Source organism: Acytostelium subglobosum (genome assembly GCF_000787575.1).
Source record: "Acytostelium subglobosum LB1 DNA, scaffold: scaffold19, whole genome shotgun sequence".
Taxonomy (NCBI): Eukaryota; Evosea; class Eumycetozoa; order Acytosteliales; family Acytosteliaceae; genus Acytostelium; species Acytostelium subglobosum.
Genome location: NW_012236514.1, coordinates 211,869 through 234,911, shown reverse-complemented (window position 1 = coordinate 234,911; position 23,043 = coordinate 211,869). Strand labels below are relative to the sequence as shown.

General features: G+C 44.8%; 5 protein-coding genes across 5 annotated transcripts; 2 read left to right on the top strand and 3 right to left on the bottom strand.

Moving 5' to 3' along the window:
- Positions 1–193: 193 nt before the first annotated feature.
- SAMD00019534_086830 (hypothetical protein) lies at positions 194–933 on the bottom strand (the record flags this gene model as incomplete). Its single annotated transcript, XM_012896040.1, has 2 exons — positions 194–668; positions 734–933. Coding segments are annotated over 2 exons (675 nt in total), but the record flags the coding sequence as incomplete, so codon positions are not given.
- Positions 934–2,123: 1,190 nt separating this feature from the next.
- Positions 2,124–4,106, bottom strand: SAMD00019534_086820 (hypothetical protein; the record flags this gene model as incomplete). Its single annotated transcript, XM_012896039.1, has 2 exons — positions 2,124–3,423; positions 3,508–4,106. Coding segments are annotated over 2 exons (1,899 nt in total), but the record flags the coding sequence as incomplete, so codon positions are not given.
- Positions 4,107–5,036: 930 nt separating this feature from the next.
- On the top strand, positions 5,037–8,110 carry SAMD00019534_086810 (hypothetical protein; the record flags this gene model as incomplete). Its single annotated transcript, XM_012896038.1, has 4 exons — positions 5,037–5,153; positions 5,223–5,435; positions 5,500–7,715; positions 7,888–8,110. The coding sequence occupies 4 exons, from the start codon at positions 5,037–5,039 to the stop codon at positions 8,108–8,110; spliced, it is 2,769 nt and encodes a 922-aa protein (XP_012751492.1).
- A 100-nt stretch (positions 8,111–8,210) lies between these two features.
- SAMD00019534_086800 (hypothetical protein) lies at positions 8,211–10,651 on the bottom strand (the record flags this gene model as incomplete). The annotated part of the gene is made up of 4 exons (XM_012896037.1): positions 8,211–8,953; positions 9,030–9,406; positions 9,474–9,636; positions 9,730–10,651. 4 exons carry the CDS (start codon positions 10,649–10,651, stop codon positions 8,211–8,213), a joined length of 2,205 nt encoding a protein of 734 aa, XP_012751491.1.
- A 741-nt stretch (positions 10,652–11,392) lies between these two features.
- On the top strand, positions 11,393–19,180 carry SAMD00019534_086790 (hypothetical protein; the record flags this gene model as incomplete). Its single annotated transcript, XM_012896036.1, has 5 exons — positions 11,393–12,182; positions 12,250–12,336; positions 12,494–18,561; positions 18,631–18,875; positions 18,952–19,180. The coding sequence occupies 5 exons, from the start codon at positions 11,393–11,395 to the stop codon at positions 19,178–19,180; spliced, it is 7,419 nt and encodes a 2,472-aa protein (XP_012751490.1).
- Between the last annotated feature and the right edge of the window lie 3,863 nt (positions 19,181–23,043).

The window sequence follows — 23,043 nt, the reverse complement described above, 5'->3', positions numbered from 1 at the left end:
CCAACACTGGACATTGTTGATTCGACCACGATTGATTGATTGATTCATTCAGGCTTGTCCGCCGGCCATACCATCAATCATTCTATCAATCAATCAATCAATCAATCATTGTCCATTAGTCATTATAACGCCATTGATTTTTGATTGAATGTGTACAACTAACCTAACTATCTCTTTATAATTTGGCCAATGCTCTGTAGATGATGGCATGTGATTCTTTGAATCCTTTGACTTGCTCCATGTCCATCATCCATCGCTTGATAAGTGGAAACTTGGAAAGGTCAAACTTGACTAGCCACAGCTGGGTGATCTCGCAGAAGCAAGAGATGTCGGCGATGGTGGCCGTGTCACCAGTGATGAACTTGCGATCCTCGCTAAGCCAGTACTTTTGGAACAGGTACAGTGCCTTGGACACGTCCTCCTCAAGCTGTGGCAGCTTCTCGGCATTGCCAACCTTGAGGAACTTGACCTTGAAGTACTCAAACAATGGCGATCTAATGTTATGATGATGCCAATCCAAGTAGCTGTCAACCTTGACCCTAGTCATTGGCTCAACAGGATACAACTGTTGCTGTTTATAAAGATCACACAACAGACGCATCTGTGCATGTGACTCCCAAACATATTGATCATCAACTTGCAATGTTGGTATCTTGCAGAATGGGTTGCTGTATGTGAACATGTCAGGTCTTGTCTTGTTTGATGGTTCGTTCATTCAGGTGATGACACATACATCTTCTTGTACTCTGGTGTCCTGTGATCGGCATTCATAATCCTTGTCAACTGCATCTTGTGCTCGATGCCACCAAAGGTGAGAACCCATGACACTGCACGACATGGCTGTGACATCATGTCACCATACAATATAATAGTCTTCTTTGATGCTGCCATATTACTCTCTATATATATATCTATACAAATATTAAGTCCGACTCAACAATAAATGAATGATCCTAACATGTTCAACTTCATTAATATCAAAGTAGGCCCAATGTCGCGCAACAACTGTGTAACCCACACAACATCAACTTGTTTATTTATGGGATAATCATTGGATGTTGAAGTGATGGTAGTGTCATCATTGAGAGAACCACATGGCTAAGTGGAATGACATTGTTAACAACTATAATGTTGATTGATAATGATGTTAATGAACTAAATATTTTTGAATCATTGAGTTGTGTAGCCAAGCTGGAAAGGTCGGTGTAAAGTGATCCTTGGACCTGTCTCTTAATAATAGATTGTATATTAGTAAGTCTAATTGTCAATGATGTTATTGGTGTTGAACAACTTGGTAGTAATGTATGGATATCACTCAAATCTCTAACATCCATTGAGATCTTGAATGGTCTGGAATTATTCCTATTTACATAGAACTGATGTAGATATTTCAATTGTTCTTGCTGTTCAAAGGCATAAAAAATATTACTATCAGGCTTGGGCAGTGCGATGACCAGTTCGTCAACATAACTGTAGTTGTTGTTGAAGCCAATATATTCCAAACAATCTAGATAATGAAAGCTATTCAATCTAATTGAGTCCAAATGAGTTGGTAAGAGTACCTTGCCTTTGTTCATAAATTGATGGTTGTTGTTGTAATGTCTCCTAACATTGAGGTGGTGGTGGTGTCCAGTGTCCATGATGTTGCCGAGTGGATCGACGATTGAGAACATACGATAATCGATTGATTTCAAGCTTGGCTGATCTTGAATGTAGTATTGGTACATTCGTTGGATTAAATAATATTGTTGTTGATTATCATTATCACCATCACCATCATCTTTGTGACTTTGAATGCTAAAGTATTGACAAGAATTAATTTCCAGTCTCGATATCTCAGTTTCTGTAAAGTGATGCTCGATGAATGTTATATGTTGTAGGTGTTTGGCGCCATTGACCTGGATGAATGATGGTGGCTTGTATGTTTCATCAAGTTGCAGTATCGAGTCATTGGTGAACAAAACAATCAGATTGGTCAGGCGTTCAATAGAACGCGGTAGATGATTGATTGGTATGTGCACCAGATCCGTGGCATCAAGTTGAAGTGGTGTGTCTTGGAACAGACAGAATCGTGATCCAATGTGATCTAATGATGTACGTAGTTTAATTGGAAGTGGAGTGTGTGTGATTGTCGATGCACATGCCTTGTGAATGGTCTTGCAAACCATGGCCAATGACACCACCCATGATTGATTGATTGTCTCCCCATAGCCAAGAATGCATTCATCAATAATCTTATTGATGATGAGTGGTGGAAGTGTGTGCCAAGACATGTGAGGTTGTGGCCGTTTTGTGATGATCAGTTGAGTCTTCTTGAACTCTTTGAAGAGACCTACTAGCTGTTGATTACAATGGCCAAGTAACATGTGTTGGCAATGTTTGAATCGATTGAATCCAATGGCTTGAAGGCAATATGCATGCTTTAGGAAGCGGTGCACATGGATATTGATGTCAATGCCTTGGTCACATTCAACAGCACACAATAGATAGTCGTTAAGTTCAAAGACATCGGTCCACTTTACAACATGAAAGTCCTGACTAAATACAGTGTCGATGACAATAGTCCAGGCCTCTGTTTGATTTGGACATGCATTGATGATCATTGCCCATGATGATTGATCAAGTCTAATGGAGCCCAATAAAACCATGAGTGTTTGTCCTTGATCAATCATTGATCGTTGACAACACTTGATGAGTAGGTCGATGTTGAGAATGTCTCGTCTTGGGTTTGGGAGCAAGCCATCCAACAATGTCTTGATCTGCAATGGGTAGTTATTGATCACGTACTCATTGAATGGGTAGTGATCCTCTTGACGCTGCCAAATCAGATACAACAAGCCGATTTGAAGGAACTTGTCAATGCGCGTGCTCTCAAACACACCAATCATTCCTCTGGAAATAAGTTCCGTGTAACACTCCCATCCAGGAACTGTTGATCTGGAAACTTCTTGTAGGGTTATTAGGTTGAGTCTGTCCACCAACGATGTGGGGAGCGGCTGCTCTGCCGCCTTGAAGCAACTGGTGATCCCATCCAGGAGACCCAAAAATGACCATCCCATTGGGACCAGAGGTCGCATTCTTGAATTGATGAAGTTCTCGTGCTGGTCGTAGATCTTGACGAATAATGGACCCATCTTCTTGATAACTGAGCTCCAAATATTGAGATTGTGCTGACCGCGTATAATCCGACCATCGGATTGTTTGAAATACTTGTTGAAGGTATACTCTAATTGAGGAGAGTGGAGAATTAGCAACTCGGCACTTTTGAGTGGAGTCTTGTCATTCTCAAAGAATAACGACAATTGTCTTTGTTGCTCTATGTTATCCTTGTCCAGCACCACTTCCATAATGTCATTGAGCCTGTACATTGAGTCATCGGCCAGTTGGATGTGATACCATTTGTTAAATATTGTTAATATGAAACTAAGGGCGAGGGTTAGGGCAAGGGTTAGGGCGAGGGTTAGGCGAGGGTTTCCATTTGACAATGGAATGTCTCAAGCTACTTACTCGAATATAAGTTGTTTGTTGTTGAGAAGCAGCTGGGAGTGATGCTTGTCTTGAATCATCAATAGATAGGACAGTTTGCAGTGTGTGGTCCTCAGGGCCTCTTGGGGCGTGGCATCGATGGGAGATTGGCAAGAGAGGAACCAATCACTTAGCCTCTGATCAACTCGTTGTGCACCAAATACTGAACAGATGTTGTTGTATGATCTCAACAAATCGTTGTTAAGACCAAACATAAAGTATTCTTGTCTATTATCAATCATTGTATTGATTGCTACAATGATATATCTCGAGTATTGATCGATTATTGACTTCATCATCTGTGTATTGTCGTCGTCGACGACTTGATTGATATTTAGGTCATAGTGATCGATCAAGATATCTAGGAATGATGTTTCAAATAGAAGCCGATAATCGTATTGTACATTCCTCCATTCAACTCTATCGACTGATGATGCCATTGATAATAGAGCGGATGTCAATTGAAACAATGATATCCTAATTCCAGTCATTGAAGATAGTTGTCTAAAGTTAACAATCATAAGTTGATCATCATGTCTACAAGAGTTGGAAGTTGTAACAAAAGTGATAGCCGTAATCATCTCATTGATAACATTTCTGATGGCAGGTATTCTAATGAACAACTAATATATGTATGATGGATGGACTTATGAGTTAGCATGATTCATTCATTCAATCAATCTTATATAACATACTTTGGCAAGCAATGGAAACTCATTGATGATGTCCACAGTGTGATGCAATTGATTTCGAATGTGATTGAGTTCGACTGATGTAATAACATTGTTGGTTTCAACTTCAATGTCTGGTGATTGAGACTCATTGTCAACAACATGTATCACATCATGATTGATCAAAGTACAAAGTTGATTATTGAACTTTTTTATCGACTCCATTATCACTTTGGAATATAAATATAATTATAATACTTATTACTTATTATTATTATTCCTAATGATCATCACTTCTCATCATATGTGCAATAACTTATTCTCACAAGTTTGGTTAGTTGATTTGTAATCAATCTGAAGTTCGAAATCAATCAGGAATTGTCAAGTGAAGTATCTTAGTTTGGAGGGGGAACTGAAACCCAGATTTTTGAGGATATCATTGTTTTGATGGATTGTGGATAGCACCCTCAGAGAGTCAAGTCAACATTTAGTAGTAGACACAGACAGACATATATATATAATTATAAAGACTTTAATCTTTATATATCTTTTATTGTGATCATAATAATAAAGTCATCAATCAGGTTAGTGAAGCCTGTACGTCATCAATCAATCAATCACACACACACACACACACACACACACACACACACACACACACACACACACACACGCAGATATACACAGACAGATAGACAGCCAATCTCACACAAACATCTTTGCACAACACATCTTTGTTTGCAACAACCTAGCTCTCCATCCACACACATACACAACCAACCAACCAACCAAGCTAATCAAGCTAGCAAGCAAGACAACAAGCAAGCAAGCAAGTAAAAGATGAACAAAGAACAACTCCAACATCTTGAGAGTATCTTTAATGAGTGCGATACCAATGGTAGTGGCTTCATCGACAAGAATCAATTGAGGATGCTAGTATCAAAGATCACTACAACTGTATGTATCATAATGATTGATTGGTACCAATCATTGATTGAATACTAACAATACTATGTGATATGATAGGGATTGGAAGAGGATGAATTAGACGCTCTGATGAAGGCTTTGGACAGTGATAATGATGGAAAAGTGGCATTGCAAGAGTTTATCAAAGGTTATGACATGATACATCCTGAACTATTGATCAATGATAGCAACAACATAGATGACTCTGGTGCACCAGTCGATGAAGAGAAGATTGAAGCTTTGTTAAACTCTTCAACTGCTGATGCTGCACAGGTATGTTGTTTGATTGATGGAATGAATGATTGAATGAATGAATACTAACATAAAACAACAATAGCAACCATCACCAGAGGATTATGAGAACTATATTAGATCTATATTCAATTCATTCGATAAGGATGGAGATGGAGCTGTTAATAAGGAACAGTTGAGAGAGATGTTGATTGATATCAAGGCAAAGAGTGGAATAGAGGAGGGAGAGGATGAGGACATTGATTATATTGTGGACTTGTTGAGCGAGTCGGGCAAACGCAACTCTATATCATTCAGCCAGTTCATGAGCACCATTGAGCATATGAACAACTCACCCGCCGACGACGACGAGTCTGACGACAACACTCTCCCTTCAGCGACTGGCCAACATCAGCAACATCATCACCGCAACAACAGTGTCGAGTCGCTGCTCCTCAGCAACAGCATGCCAAACCTCCACAGTGGACATGGCGACGACCAACACCACCACCACAACGACGAGAACAACTCTTCATTCGAGGAGATCGTCGACCAACCAGACTTGTCAAGCTTCTCGACCTTCTCGTCGTCGTCATCAAGACGTCGCAGCCTGCGATCGGCGCGCTCCAGCTGGTACGCACCCGTCTCAATCGTGCAGATGATAAAGAAGCGCACAGACCTGTTCAATCACAAGGAGATCGAGGAGTTCACCAACGTCGTGGAAGACCCAGAGGTCGTCGACAAGCTCAAGGAGAAGGAGGCGCATCTCAAGTCGGTCAACCTGCATCTGGGCACCAAGATCAACATGGTGGAGGGCCAGCTGCGCGAGGTCAAGGAGTCGCACGACAAGCTCTCCGAGGACAATGCCCAGCTCAAAAAGTCGGTCGTCATTGGCAAGAAGACGCTGATCCAGAACCAGAAGCTGGCGTCGCACAACAAGCTGCTAGAGGAGTCGATCGAGATGCTCAAGAAGCAGCTGCAGGACAGCATCGATGCAAAGAACGAGTTGAGCCACCTGTACAGAAGACTCAGGTCAGACCGCGAGTCGCTGAGTGCCAAGCTCGACGTCTCGTCCAACAACCTGTCGACGACTCAGGATCGCGTCGCAACGCTCGAGACACAGTTGGCCGCCCGCGCCACCGCCTCGCAGTCCGTGCCACTGTCTGAGCTTGAGCATCTCAAGGTCGAGATGGATATGCTCAAGGAGCGTCTGGAGAAGGAGGTCAGCAAGGCCAATGAGGAGGTCAAGCTGCTAAGCGATGAGGGCCATCTTTTGAAAAAGCAGAACAAGGATCAGAAGCAGCTGCTCGACTCGTCAAATCAGATCATCCACAAGCTGCGCTCGACGATCGAGGAGATACAGTCCAAGAATCACAACTCTGACTCGAGCTACAAGCTGTCACTGCTCAGCGAGTTGGAGCAGCAGGTCGTCAACAGACTGGGCACTCCCGGTCTTGAGGACTCGACACACACGAATGGCCAGGCCTTCACGCCACAGAACACACCTTCCCAAAGTGCCTACACGCCACAGAACACACCAACTCAAGGCATCTCAATCGATCTAAATGGCAATGGAAGGTCGCGCATGCTTGGAGGCAGAGGAAAGGATGACAATGACACTCACTCAAATAACGATTGGAAGGCCAAGTACGACGAGTTGTCCAAGCAGCTGGTTCAGGTCGAGCTACAGAACTTCCAGCTCAAGCAAATCAACGAGACGTTCTCTCTGAGCGTCGAATCGTTGGAGCAGACAAACCAGACTGTAGATCAGTTGCAGAGCAGGATCAAGGAGCTGACACAACAGACGACACGTCTCGAGGAAGAGAACAGCTCCCTCAAGAGCACCCAACAGAACAGCATCAACTTGCCTCAGCCAATTGACCCAGTTCACATCAAGGCCGAGCAGACACAGGGCGAGCTGTCGCTGCTGAAGCAGAGGATCGAGGAGTTGGCCCAGAAGAACACATCGTTGCTCGACGAGAACACAGCGCTCAAGAGAGAGTCTGGATCGTTCTCGCCTGTGACCAGCAGCCACGAGATCGCCTCTCCAGACCTGCCATCGCTCAACCCAGCTTCAGAGAACAACGCTGCCTTTGACTCGATTGTCCAACTGCAGGGCCAGGTCAACAGCCTCACCAGTGTGAAGGATCAGCTTGAGAAGGACCTGCTAAGATACAAGGAGAAGCTTGAACGATCGGACAAAGAGGCCCGCCAGGCTCTGGCATCGGTTGCCAACGACAGTGTTGTCGATGAACTGAGGCGCGAGAATGAGTCACTCAAGGCCAATGGACAGAAGCTTGATGAGAGGAGTCGCGTACTCGAGTATCAGTGCGGCCAGGGCATTCAGGAGATCAATCTGCTTAAGGAGCGCTATGCCGAGCMAGCTCAACACACACGAGGCTCTGAAGCAAGAGCACAACAAGACATTGACCGAGCTCGACAAACTGCTCAAGGAGTCAAAGGCACTCAAGACACGCTTGGCCAAGTACGAGAGCATTGGCAGCGAGCAAGAACTCAACAATCAACAGGAAGAGATCAAGCAGTTGCGCGCCGACCTCGAGGATGTCAACAGCAAGCTTCAAAACCAGACCAACCTCAACCGCTACCTGCAGAGCCAGCTCGACTCACACGATCAGTCCATCAACCAGGACCAGACACCTCTGCTGCCAAAAGAAAACGCCGCCAAGCAGAGCCGACAGTGCTGCGGCATCTGTTAATCCCGTCCACATCCCCATCCACATCCGTATTTAAATGCAACCCTACTTAGATAAACCTCCCCCCTTGTATTACATATCTTGCTTGCCTTGTGCACAGGCTTCACGGGTGCGGAGGTGGCGGTGGCGTCGTCCTGCCATCATTGCCCTCTCCACCTCCAGTGACCCTGTAGGTTACTATTACATTCCTTCTTTGTAGGATGTTGCCGTGGTCGTCGAGTTGGTCTTCTTCGTCGTCCATGATATCCGATGAGTATGATGATGTTGGTGAGTTCTCTGACTCTGACGCTGAAGACACTAGTAACTCATTCTGTTGGTCCAGACCGAGTCCTGCCTCGGGCAACAACATTGCGTTGGCATTGGCAGTGGTCGGATCTCCATCAGCCAGCTTGTCTTGAGGTGTGTCACCCAGTTTGTCGTCCATGTCGTCTGAGAAGTCGTCGCCGGGGCTGGTGTTGCCAAAGGTGTTCATCTGGATGTATCGTCCAGCATTGCTATGCTTCTGACCGTAGAATATGTAAATGAGCAGGCCAATGAACAGCCAGACCACTAGTCTGATCCAGGTCTGCCAACTGAGTGACATCATCAAGTAGACATTGACCCAGATGCCAAGTATGGGTACGAGTGGCACGAGAGGACATTTGAAGCCAACGGGTATATCACAGGGTACCAAGAAGAAGATGGTTATACTGGGTATCAATCCAAGCACTCCAAACACCAGACTGACTGACCAATGCATATAATGTATATATCCAGCCGAACATATCGCTGCAAAGATTGCAATAACAATACACAAGTAAATAGGACGTTGCAACACTGCTGGCAAGTACTTGACAATCCATCTGGCTAATGGTGGTGGATGGTATGAATATGAGTGATTGATTGACGGATGGAATAGTTCCACCACTACCACATAACATACCATTTGAGTCCTTTCGATCCTTGAGGACTGGATATCTCTTGGCCAATACACATGCGCACACTAGGGTGAAGGATAGGAGTGTTCCAATGGATACCATGTCAGCCAATACTTTGATATCAAAGAATAGTGCAATGATTGATGCACATATTCCTGTTAGCCATGTTGAAAAGAATGGTGTCTTGAACCTGGGATGTATATATGAGAAGATCTTTGGTAGCAATCCATCCCTACTCAGTGAATAATATAATCTTGGCTGACTGATCAATCCACCAAGTTGTGCCGTAGTCAAACCTGCAAATGCACCAACAGCCACAATCACCTCTGCCCACTTCCACCCATATGATGCAAACGCTGCTGATAAAGGTGCATTGACATCCCTACAATGATAACGTGATCAAAGAGTTAGTGATTGATTGATTGATTGAGAGGGTACATAACACATACATATCGCTGTACTTGACCATTAGTGTGATCACGACACTGACACTAAAGTAGAGTGCTGTGGAGATGCCAAGTGATCCAAGGATACCAATGGGTATGTCCCTCTGAGGCTTCTCTACCTCCTCAGCCACATTACATATAGAGTCAAACCCAAGGTAGGCAAAGACTAAGTCATGAGGGCGAGGGCGAGGGCGAGGGTGAGGGTAAGGGTAATGGTTAGAGGATGGACTTCACATGACGTTCCTGGAAACAAACATACATGTGATGGCTGCAGCATTGAAAATACCACGGATACCAAATGGAGTGAATGGTGTCCAGTTGTTTGTGTTGGTCTTGAATGAACCGGCGATGATGACAAAGAGTACTACGATGATCTTGACCACGACGAATACTTTGTTGAATCGAGCTGATTCCTTCATTCCAAAGGCAACGACTGCAGTCAACACCAATACAGATAGCATGGCAATTAAATCAATTGATATACTATCACTGATGTAGTATGGGTCGAGTGGATGCGGCACTGAGCCTCCAAATGATTTGATCAACTGATTGAGATAGCCACTCCAGCCTCGTGCCACTGTCGCGCTGGCTATCATATACTCTAGTGTGAGATCCCAACCAATGATCCATGCAACCATCTCGCCAACAACAATGTATGAGTAACTGTATGTTGATCCAGAGACTGGCACACGAGTGGCAAACTCGGCATAGGACAGACCTGATAGACAACATGCAAATCCAGATGCCAGGAATGAAAAGATGACGGCGGGGCCAGCATAGTCGCGTGCTGCCACACCTGTCAACACAAAGATACCTGAGCCAATGATTGAGCCAACACCAAATGCAAGGAGATCGAATAAGTTGAGACATTTGCGAAGGTGAGGTTGATGTGTGACCATCGGCTCCGAGGTGGATGTGGTAGAGAGGTCGTGCTCTTTGGCCAGGGGTACTTCTGGAGTTGTCTGAGTCACTTGTAGGTACTCTTCCAAAGTGCGCTGTCGCTTACACATATGTCCAAATGTCTTTAATCTTGACTTTATCGGGCCTTTGCCAAAGAATATATTAGGTATACTGTCATTACTTGTGAACATTGATTGAGTACTTTGGCCGCTGGCGTCCGAGTATATTGGCGCTACGACTGGTGCTGGAGCGGGCGATGGCGATGGAATCGACTCCATCATTGTAATGATTTCTTCTTTAAACTTGGTCGGTCTTTTCAACTGAAATGGTAAGATTAGTAGTTTATAGTAATGTGTGATGTGTTGTACAATTCCATCTCTTCATCACGATGCCGACATCCATCCATCCATCCATGTGGACATCCACCATCTCAATCATTATTCATTCATTATCAATGGTCAACTAGTTGTCAATTTATCATATGTGAGTGTGTATGTGTATGTGTGAACATGTATATTTATGTGTGTGTTTGTGTTCTGTCAAACGTGATCACTTTCGTCTTTGATCGTGTGTTTGAATATGTGTGTTTGTGAGTGTGTGAATGTATCTGAATCAAAGATTGTTTGCATTCTGATCTGGACCAGACCCCCTTCAACAATCCAATTTGATTATCAAAAAGACCGATCGGGGCTTGCTTTTAAAAGTTTTTGATCAAAAACACTGGCTTCACACAAGTTTGTACACATTTATCAAACCTTCAAAAATATCATATCATATTTGTTCGCTACACGATATTATTTATTATTATTTGTTATATATATGTATGTATAAATAAATAAAAAATATATATATTATTATTACATTCAAATAAGGAACATCACTCACTCATTCATTCAATCTCCAACAAAAAGAATCAAGTGTGAGACTCAACTCATTCACTCTCATTCATTCATTTGTACAATTCAAAAACAACAATAACAATAGTAGTAGTAGTAATAGTAATAATATAATATAATATATAGATGGCCAATGACGATGATGATAATTGGGACGATGAGTTTGGATTCGATAATAATAGCAATGATCATCCAACTATACATTTGTCACTGCAGCGCAAGTTGACTATTGGTAATCTGTCAAAGAAGTTCTTGCCAGTGTCACCAGCATTGTCATCGGCGACGACTACCACTTCTCGTGGTGTTGGTGGTCCCGCAACAACTATATCCTCATCGCCAAAGAGTGGTTCGAGCGACTTTGGATTCGACGATGGCGATGTCGAGGACGATGACGACTGGGATGCCGTCGTCAACCCCGTGGCATCCTCTGGTCGCACCGCCACAAGTGGCGTGAGCAGCACCAGCATCCCCAAACCCAAGACACAACAGGACGACGATGATGACTGGGACGCAGACTTTGCCACGAGCATCAAGTCGCCACTGTCTGCCGCGACACTACAGCCACAGATGAAGATCTTGGGTATCCGCGCGGATCCCACAGTCAAGACCGAGTGGGACGACGACTTTGTCTTCAATGACAGCTCAGAGTCGGAGCAGAGCTCGTCAACGGGCATTCCAGCGTCAATGCCAAGTATCACCGCAAGTGGACTCGGCAAACCTGGCAACAACATCAATATTAGCATCAGCATGACTGGCAAACCGAACATCACCAGCAGCACATCCATTCACCATCATCACAATACCAGCAGTGGCAGCATGTCTGGTAGCAAGTCCATTCCATTTGGAAGCAGGACGACATCCACACTAGATGCCAAACTATTGGCAACTGTATCCGAACTGATATCATGTATTAATTGTAAGATCCGAAGTGAGGATGTTGCATCTGGCACTCACTGACCCCTCATTGCCCTCCCCACCTCTAGTTGGCCCTGGACATGTAGAACTTAATGAATCACACCAGACCATCGATGTAAAGACACCTCCACTCAATGAACTCAAAGTACTAAGTGGTAAGTCTGTCCTCACTTTGTGCCGCCACTGGTCTGGTAACACAGTTGCCGCGCCAGGAGCTCAACGGTGGACCCTCCCACATTCACATACTGACACTCACTCCTTCCCAATCAATCAATCAATCAATCAATCCATCAATGAATACAATCAACACAGAAACAGAGATGAAGAAAAGATTGGACGCACAGAATGTAGTTATTGATCGCGCTACTGGTGGAGTTGGCGTGGCAAAGGTAGACTTGTCAAAGATGTACTTTGACTTGGGTCTGATATACTCTTCGAATCAACAGACAATGGCAGCATCGGCTCAGTTCACAACAGCTAATCGTATATTACAAGAGCATAAAGACGACTTTGATGCGGCGCCACTCGACGACACACAGACACTGTACGAACTCAACCTGTACTACCAACTGGGGCTGGCCTACAAGGCCATGGCCAACATCTTCAACACGACAGAGTATCTCAAAAAGGCACTGGAACTGTGTATTGCGCGTTGCGACTTGGCGGCCATGCAGCAGAAGATCAACGTTGAACTGGGCATGTGCTATCTGGCCACCGAAACACCAATATATGCGGCACGCCACTTTGAGAGCGCCATTCGCGCCATTCTCTTTACGCCATGCACACAGCAACATCTACACAACAAAGACTGCAAGCAGGTCGACTTGAAGAAGACAGTGGCAGGAGAGGCTTCACTTGTACACTCACTGGCCAATGGATGTCTCCAGTTGGCAAAGTCACTCAAGATGATGGAGGAGCACGATCTGGCCGTGCAAGCAGCACAACGATCTTTTGGCGCCATACACCTGGACGCTACTGCAGCACGTCAACAACATGGCGCACTATACAACGAGTGCGTCCAACTCTATCGCGATACAATTGTACACTTGAAACAGCAACAACAGAAGCCAATCATACAGGTACAGGACACGACAAAGGCGACGTCGACACAGGACTTTGAGTCGGACGAAGAGGACTGGGATGCAGAGCTGGGTCTTGACGTCGAGGAGGATAGTCGGCCGGTGTTGCAACTGGCTGGCCAGGCACCAAACGTCGCGCCCAACAAGGACAGGATGCCATCGCACTACAAACTGATTGAGGGTGTCAACAATCAGACGTTTGAGATTGTCAAGTACCCCAAGCCTTCCTACCTTTACTCGATGAACACACCAGACGGCCATCCATTCATGCATGAGGAGGCCCTTTCGCAGTGGCTCTCTGGCCTCGTCATCAAACACCTCGATGGCGCTGACATGGCCCTGCGCGTGCTCCCCAAGAAGGCAGCGCTTGAGGAGCTTCGCAACGAGTTCACGCTCGAGTCCACCAAGGTGAAGAACAACCTCAAGAAATGGACACAGATGAACCTGGAGTTCTGCTACACACTGCACATCTTTGACTATGACGAGCCGTGTTGGGACAGCGTTCATGAGTTCTTCCTGGCGCTGCGCGACTGTGGTGGCAACTCATCGCCACTCGTGCGTCCAACCGCAGGTCGACTGACGCCCACAACCACCCAAACCTCACTGCTGCGGCCACCTGCATCGCCGCGACAATCATCAAGAAGGGCATCAATGGAGATAGATGAGAGGGATGCCACATACCACTATGCACTTCAGATGCTCTATCTTGCTGCCAAGCTGTGGCGCGCCGAGGAGGACTCGTCGTTCCGCCATATGTGTCAGGGCCTCAAGAACCTGTCGGCGTCCAACGCAGCACACGTCGAGCTGATGGCCGCCGAGACCTATTCACATCATTTACATCACAAGTGCTCATCAGGTGACTCGGACAGCGACAATGACAACAGTGACTCTGACCTTGAGGAGCCCGAGCTGCGGACGCGCCCCGAGGAGTTTGCCGGAAGCGAGGAGGAGAAGGTCAACCCTCTGAACGTGTTCCTGCGCGTGTACACACAGTGCGCACTCAAACAGCAGCAGCAACAGCAAGCAGACGCCAAGTACAAGGACTATCTGGAGATTGGCCTCAAGAGCGCCATGGTCAAGGCCCTCATAGACGTACACTTCCACGTCAATGGCATCTCACCTCTGACGACCGCTCGACTCTCTGACAAACCAGCCACCAGCGTCAATGTCGACGCCCAGTTTGTTCAGCTACTCGATGCCAATCATCGCATGGCCCTTCTGACCAAGCTGTACACAGAGCTTCCCGCCACCAACTTCCTAAAGGCCAAGGCGGCCTATGCATTGGGCCTTCACGCCGTGGACAACAGCGAGCTTGCTCTGGCTGAGAAGCTGTTCTTTGAGTGTCTGTACATTGTGGATCGATGCAAACAGCCTGTGGTCGGACTGCCGCTTGTCCTTTCCGAACTAGCCGGCAATGCATCCTTCAGCTACGCGAGCGTGTTGCTTGACAACTACAAGTACCAATACGCCATCGTCAGCTTTGACAATGCATTGCTCAATCTCAACATACGCAAGAAGCGCAAGGAGTACCTGTCACTACTGAGCAAGGTGGCCACCTTGGCTCGCGAGAACGATGACATCAACTCCGCGATCTACTACTTCAAACAAGTGCTGAATGGTTACCTTGAGAGCGACCCACAGTCCAAGACCAACGAGATCGTCTACATCTGCGAGGTGATCAGCTCAATGCATCGCGAACTCGGCAACTATAAGCAGTGTGAGGAGTACCTCAAGGTGGTGCTTCTCATCCTTCATAAGTCGACCTCGTCGCAGTCCACAGTCGCGGCGCATCCCATCGGCCCCGGTGACCCGGCATCAATCAGCAAGAACCTGGTCGAGTCACCCAAGTATGACAACCCAATCTTCTTCCAACTGCACATGAAGTTGATCAATCTGTATCTGGAGAGCTATCACTTTGAGAAGGGTCTCGAGCTGCTTATGACCATGCGTCGCCACACACTGCCACATGGCAAACAGAACTCCCTGTTCTTCCTGCTGGCCAAGGCCTACACCAAGATGGAGATGTTTGATGAGTGCACCAACGTGCTCAATCAGCTCGATTCGTCGGCCGAGGAGAGCGGAGCTCAAACTCAACACGCTGCACTCAAACTCGGCATCCTCAAGGGCGCGCCAATCACCGCGTTCACCAACAAGAGTGCCAGCCAATCGGGCGCTGCTGGCGGCGGCAGTGGCGGCAACAAGAGCGACCGCAACCTCAACTATTGGGTGCTGAACTGTCTCAACTACCTCGCGGCCAACAAGTTTGCAGAGGCCTTGCTGTGCATTGAGTGCGCCATCGAGATATGTCCACTAAGTTCACTCAACGCTCGTGGCCAGTACTTCTACACTCGTGGCAAGATATTCCAACGCCTCATCCAGCTGTGTAACGCCACGTTGATCACATTCCCCACAAACTTGCGGCCATCCGGAGAAGAGTGGCGTGACTTTATCGACTCCTCCCAGCTGACCAACTACACATCCACGGGCGACCTGCTCCAGGAGGGAATTGCAAGCTTCAAGCGCGCCTACAACTACTTCAAGAGCACGGGTGACGATGTCAAGATCCAAAAGACCGTCAGCCACATTGCAGAATTGTACCTGGATCGTTTGTTCGCACCCGTCGCCCTACATCACTATCCATTCGATGATGTTGCACGCCTCTCCATCTTCAACCTATCGATCTTCATGCAAAGAGACAGTGAGCAGCAGCAACAAGACGACAAGCACAAGCGTGGCAAGGCCAAGGCTGCGGCTGAAGCTGATACAGCTGCCGTCAAACCTGCGTCTGGTGACTTTTACATCACGCTGGACATGATAGAGAACCCATCAACCGTGGCCATGGACGTCAACATCAACACATGCAACATACTCCAGTTGCTACGCACCTATATGAACATGGCCGAGCTGCGCTTCTTGCAGGGCGACCGAGATCTGGCCATCTCATATTGGACCGAGGCGCGCAACCTCTTCTACACGCTCTTTTGCGATGGACCACACTTTATCGGCAAGAGCGCGCCACTACACTTCCTCAAGAAGGTGTTTGAATCATGCAAGCGAATGATACGATTCCTCTTTGCCTTTGATCAGGACTTTATCAATAAGAACCTGATGCTCGTGGACAGCTACCTCTCGCTCGAGATTGACATTGCCCAAGCACGCAAGCGTCCCATCAACCCCAACCGACCAATCTCATATGATGCCAACCCTATGATTGGCAAGATCTACATCCCCTACCTGGGCAAGTCATTGACACTGGGTCGCAACATCAAGCGCAAGACAGAGATGACTGCCGCCATCTCGATGGACTTCTCCGTCCATACGCTCAGTATCCCCAAGCAACCGTTCTGTGAGCGCACCAGGCCAGAGGAGCGTCCAGTCAAGACAGGAGACGACGTTGGCGAGAAGCTGTGGGGTGCACTGCACTACATCAAGAATGAGATCAGGAAGTACTCAATCGGCAAGATCAACCAGGACGATCTGTCCACACGATGCAAGGTCACGATCAAGCACATCCTGGCCATCCACCAGGCGTACAAGAATCATCTAGTGATCAGCCAGAGTGCCCCAGCTGCGACCCCCTCATCGCCAGGCTCACCCAACATCCCCATGCTCCAGAGTTCAAACAGTCTGGCATCATTGTTCCGTCAGCAACAGGCTTCCGGCAACAGCAGTAGCAGTGGTAATGCTAGCCCCAAGATCACTCAGTCACAATCACCATCTCACGAGGCTTTGATGGGCCGCACACGAACACCCTCCAACGCATCGTCCACAACCACCACCGCAGTGTTTGGAGCAAATAGACGCGACCTTTCCACAAAGTATGAGGAGTTGTCATTCACAACGGCGCAGGCCAAGATCAACGCCTCGCTTCAGAAGCTGGTGTACTCTCTACAGGTCGACAACTACTTTATTCACTATCTACCGCACAGTGGACGCAAGAGATTGAACAGAATTGGTGGCATGGAGGAGTTGGATACGATGCAGCCCTGCACCAACATGGTCTATCTGGACATCATGCTTCTTTCCAATCCCAAGGAGAAGGTGTCATTCATGGTCAGCCCTCAGATCACACTGGACAAGGTGTTGTACACCCTCTGCAACCGACCCTACTGGGCGGTGGACGGCGCGCAGGCTGCAGACCCCAAGAAGAAGGGCTTCCTTGGCTCATTCAGCAGGAACACACACAACGCCCTCAAGTCTGCCCCACGATTCATAGAGAAGACGACAAACTTCCATAACGAGCTCGTTGGATTCTTGAACTCAATCATTGGACCACCCACAGCAATCGAGACAGTCGACGGCGCAGGCTCAGAGGTCCACCACCAGCACACCAACACTCAGCCCATACTACCATCGGGCGGCGCCACCTACGACAAGGTGGCGGCTGCCGCGGCAGCTGCACAGTCCGAGCCACACAACCGAAGCTACAGTGTGGGCGCCTCACAGGGCAGGAAGGTGTACACCAAGGACCAGCTGTCACTCATCTCTTTGGCAAAGCGCATGACCAGAGGAGGACCGGCACACGCCAAGGGCTACATGTCATTCGATCAACTCAATGTTCCACTCAGCAAGGTGTTCTCACAGAGGGAGATGAATGAGTGCACCGAGAGGAATGCGCTACAACTCTCACTCTTTGTCAACAGTGGTGAGGAGAAGAAGAGTTGCAGCAGTCGTGCATTGGACAGCCCTCTGACCACATCGTCAGAGGACGTCAATGATCAGGCCATTGCATTCAAGCCCGACACCCTGACATCGTTGCTCTCACTCTTGTCGCTCACCTCATCCAAGGAGGTCACACAAGAGGACATTGATCGCAAGAAGATTGTTAACGATCTCAGACGCTCAGTCTTTGGTTCGCTGTTTGAGATACTGCCCACAGAGAAATCAGACACAGAGGCCCACAAGTCGCAGGCGGCAGCAACAGCAGCTGCCAATGCCAAGAAGACCAGGTCATTTGTGTTCTTTGGCAACTCCAAGACGTCAGAGGCAACAATGTCAGCAGCCACCCTGCCAGCGACAAACATCTCAACCTCGCCAATGATCTTTATCTGCTCAAAGAGTCTCCAGGTGTTCCCTTGGGAGTTGATCATACAGGACTTTATGGTGCGATACCTTACCCTTTACGACCTGATGAAGACATCATGTGTGGACGTTAGCGATCCAGAGAACCAAGAGAATGGAATTATCCCAACCTTTGTCAGTTGCTGCAACTCATCCATTGACAAGACTCACTACATTGACAACCAACGCAAGGACAGATTGCTCAAGAGCATCTTTTACAACCTTTACACGACCATCAATGTATGTTATATAACCCACTCCATTGGCATTCCATCTCACTCACTAACCATTATGATCAATCATATATAGACACCATCAGGCCGATTGCCAAACGATAATCAACCATTCCTTTCGCCATTGATCAAACTTGGAGTCAAGCCAAGTGTTGTCAAGAAGAAGTACAAGTACTTGGACTTCTTTGACCTGTCCACATCCAAGATATCTGGCATTGTCAACTTCTTGGAGAGCTTTGACGACTCTATCCACTTCCCAGTATTCATATTCACATACCATGATATAGTAGACCTTTCACAACTTCCACTATTTATTCTAAGGTATGTATAATATCATCCTCCTGTACTTCAAGATTGACTAGATTACTAACCATTCATTCATTCACAATAATTATAGGAGCAAACCAATTTGTAATGTATTATTCATACCCTATTGTAAACAAAAGGAGATTATGTCTAGACTGTGCAAGATATACGATGTACACTTGAAGCAGAATGTAAAGAATGCAACGCCATCCACTAGGAAGGAGAGGTATCAATTCTTAATCTCTGCTGTCCAGAACCTAAAGGAGGAGTTCCAAGTGCCTATTGCCATCTTTAACCCAACCTTCTTTGTAAATAAATAGAGGGTGTGTAGATCTAAGGACCAGCAGCAGCATCATCTGTCTGGCAGGTCCTTTATGTAACATCAATCTAATGAATTGGTTTATTGGACAGATCAATGAATTAGTAAGTGAGGTGAGAGAAATGATCAATCAATTATTATTCAAAGTTCTCTACAAATAATATAAGAATGATACAAATACAAACATGGATTAACAAAGGTAAATATGGAAATAAAATATCAATTTAGGACGCCATCCACTAACAAATATTTTTTAAAGATCCAAGTGATTGGACGAGACCAGATGTAAAGAATTGGATATCAAATTTGAAGAAAAGGAAGATGAAACATATACAAAGTATCCCTCATATGACCAAATATGAATTCTTAAAGGGTAGTGATCTATTAGGCTTGAACATTGAACAATTTATGTTATGTTGTAAACTGGATGAAGTAGCATATATTCTTTGGGATGATCTTCAACAAAGAAGAGGTCCAACTTCTAAAATACCGGAATCAACATATGATTGTTATCATACATCTACTACTTCAACATCAAACCAATATTCACCTCCAATAGTAATTGAGTATTTTGATCAAAGAGATATTGAACCTAGATTAGGAGAATCTCATCCAATCAGTAAGTTAGAACCTTTTTAAAAAATATATATTTTTATTAATTTTTTAATAATAGATGTAGTTGAGAAATTAGAATATGATGGATTGGTGAGAACTAAAGTGATCATACCTAGAGAGGAGAAAGTAGATTGTATTATTAATTTATTGGATACAAAGATGGTCTATATCAGATCTCCACCATTCACTGGCAAGACATCATTTGGACAATTAGTAGAATATCAATTGAAACATTCAAAACCTGAAGCAGCAACTAGGAGGATATCTTGGAAATGGATTCACAAGCTGGACCTTGATGATTTATGGATAAGACAAAGTGATCATACTTTTTATCAATGGTTAACTATCGCTAAATCATATGAAGTTTTTTTTATAATGGATGATTGTCATAGGATATTCAATAAGAATTTATATGACATCAAGAATAGATCATTTTGGTTATTGATGAATACACTTCCCAAATCAATTCATATATTATTTTTGTCATTATACGGAGAGGATACAAATGATAACATAATATCTCTGCCCTCGGTACTCAAGAAATTGAAACCAATGATGTTGGATTATTCATTCCTTAGATTTTCATACCAAGAGTATAAAACACTAATCAAATTGTTCAACTGTAAGGATTACATTTTGGAAGATGTTTGTGTTGATATGTTATGGAATCATTCACATGGACATGTTGGATTGATTGGAAAGTCTTTATCATTATGCTATGATAAATGGATCAGCTTTCAGAAGGGTCATATTTCAAAGTTCAAATCAAAGTATCAACCCTTGGTACCTGTCAAAAACATCAAGGAATACTTATACTCTTCTGAATATTCTATTGAAATTCAGAATAGTAGAGCTGCTCCAAAATTATTCTTTTTGGACAAAGAGGAACAGAGAGTAATGGATCAAATAATATAATTCGTTTGATGTTTATTTTGTGGGGTGTGAAGGGTGAAGGGTAAGGGGTGAGGTGTGCAATAGCGAATAGGCATAGTAGATAAGCTATAGAGAGAGATAGGAATAGAGAAAGAAGTAGAGAAGCGAAGGCATAGTAGATAAGCTATAGAGAGTAGGAATAGAGAAGCGATTGATTGACCAAGTCAAATAATGGCTAGCGATAGTAGTAAATTTAAGGCCATCATCTATGACCCATATTTAAGAAGGATTCTGTTTGGACATGTTCACCAACTGCTCTTGTGCAATCAACAACCTAAAGAAATAGAACTCAACGATAGTACTCCAAATTTAATCAAATACAAAGACCTACAATTGACCTGGTCGATCAAATATGGCACCATATCTTTGTTCAGAGATTTGTTCAATATGAGGGTGCGATCACTGAACACTCAAACTAGACAGTATGTTTTGTCTGCCTCAATTGAATTATGGACAATCACTGCAATCAAGCTTGGCAAACTTGACATGCTCGAGGAGATCTATGGACGTATCTCAACAATAACAAATCGTCTAGACATCAACACCATTGCCACACAAATCTATCTTTCTGCACCAGCTGACATCGTCCGATTCTTTGACAATGGTGGAGTTGGCATACTCACCAAGTACCCAAACTTATCAATCATTTTACAAGATGTGTATTCAAGTAGAACCATCAGACACTTAGTAACAACAAAGAATCAGAATCATTTGGTCACCTTCATCACAATATCCAATAAGAGAGGATCGAGTATACCATCCACGTCACAGTGGTTCGACATTGCCTTGATTGCGTCCGAGCTGGGAGATCTGTACCTAATGCATTATGTATTGGAAAATGGACATATCATTGATGACGTGAATTGTCAACAATTGCTCGATGTTGCCAGTGCATTTGAAATAATCGAGTTTTTGCTCTCTCAGTTCAAGAAATGTTCTTGTGGACCAAAGATGCTCAAGCTATTCGCATCAAAAGGTGCACTGGAGTCGATTCAATTTATTACTCAAGGTGATGCCTTTGAGCACTCTGATGAGAATGTCAACATAGTCATCGACTCAATACTATTAGCGAGCACGTATGGACATCTCCACGTATTGAGGTACCTCATCTCCAGATTCCCGGACATTCGCCTTGGAAAGAACGACATATCATGTATTGGCTTCGTGGAGGACAGTGTTAATATCCTACAGACATTGTTTTCAATCGTAAAAGAAGCAGGTGGATACAGTATGTTTCATAAGTTATGGCCACCCCCTGTTCAAACAGGTACGAGTTTGATATCTCCTACAAATATGGTTCAAGATTCTTATTCACTTCCAAATATAGTAGTCCACTTTTGCTCAAAAATTTCCATTTATGAATATTTTTCCAAAAATGGAATTAATATATCTTTATCATTCAAACGATATTTTTGTTAAAGTAATGAACATGTCCATTATTTATGCAATAGTAAAGAATGAATGAGTTCAAACATCAAACACTTTGTTGGAAGAGATAGAATATTATTTATGTACATTACAATTAATCATGTCATTAACAGAAGAAGAGAGAGCTAAAATCGTGAGAGCCAGAAGGAGAGGATATTCAAAGAAATTAATATCAAAGATGTACAATATTTCCCGATCAACTGTGAGCAGGACTATTCAACGACACAGCGAGCGAGGAGACTTCAAGGACCGTCTCAAATCGGGACGCCCTTCAAAGTTTTCAAGAAGACTTAGAAGGAGGATCATCAAAGCTTTGGTCAGGAAGGAGGTCATCACTTTGGACGAGTTGAAAGCCAAACTTGAACTGAGATACGATCAATGCTCCGATAGATCGCACCTAAGGTTGATCTTAGGTAATATAAAGATAAACATCCTAATGAGTGCATCAATACAACAGGTATAATAGATCAGTTCAGTGAACTGAACAGGTGTTTGTAGATCAAAGATAAACCTGACCTTTATTATCTTTAAATGATTGATTGATTAATTAATTATGTTGTTGTGGGATTATTTGTTTGGTTGATATTGTTGGATTGTTGGATTGATTGAATGATGGTTGTTGTTGTTGTTAGATTGATTGAATGATGGTTATTGGATATCCAGCTGAAGTGAGTTGATTGAACGCAATGTCATGATCTGGTCCACTGTCTCTGAAGCCATTGAGCTCCTGTTTGGGGTCACTATATCTGGTCCATCACTAAACTCTGTTTCGAGGAATGTACTCGAACATCTGATGGCAAGATGGTCTCTGGCCATGGCTGAAAGTATAGGGTACTCGTTTGCATGATTCTTCCACCATTTGTTTTTTTTGACAGTTGGTTTCTCGAT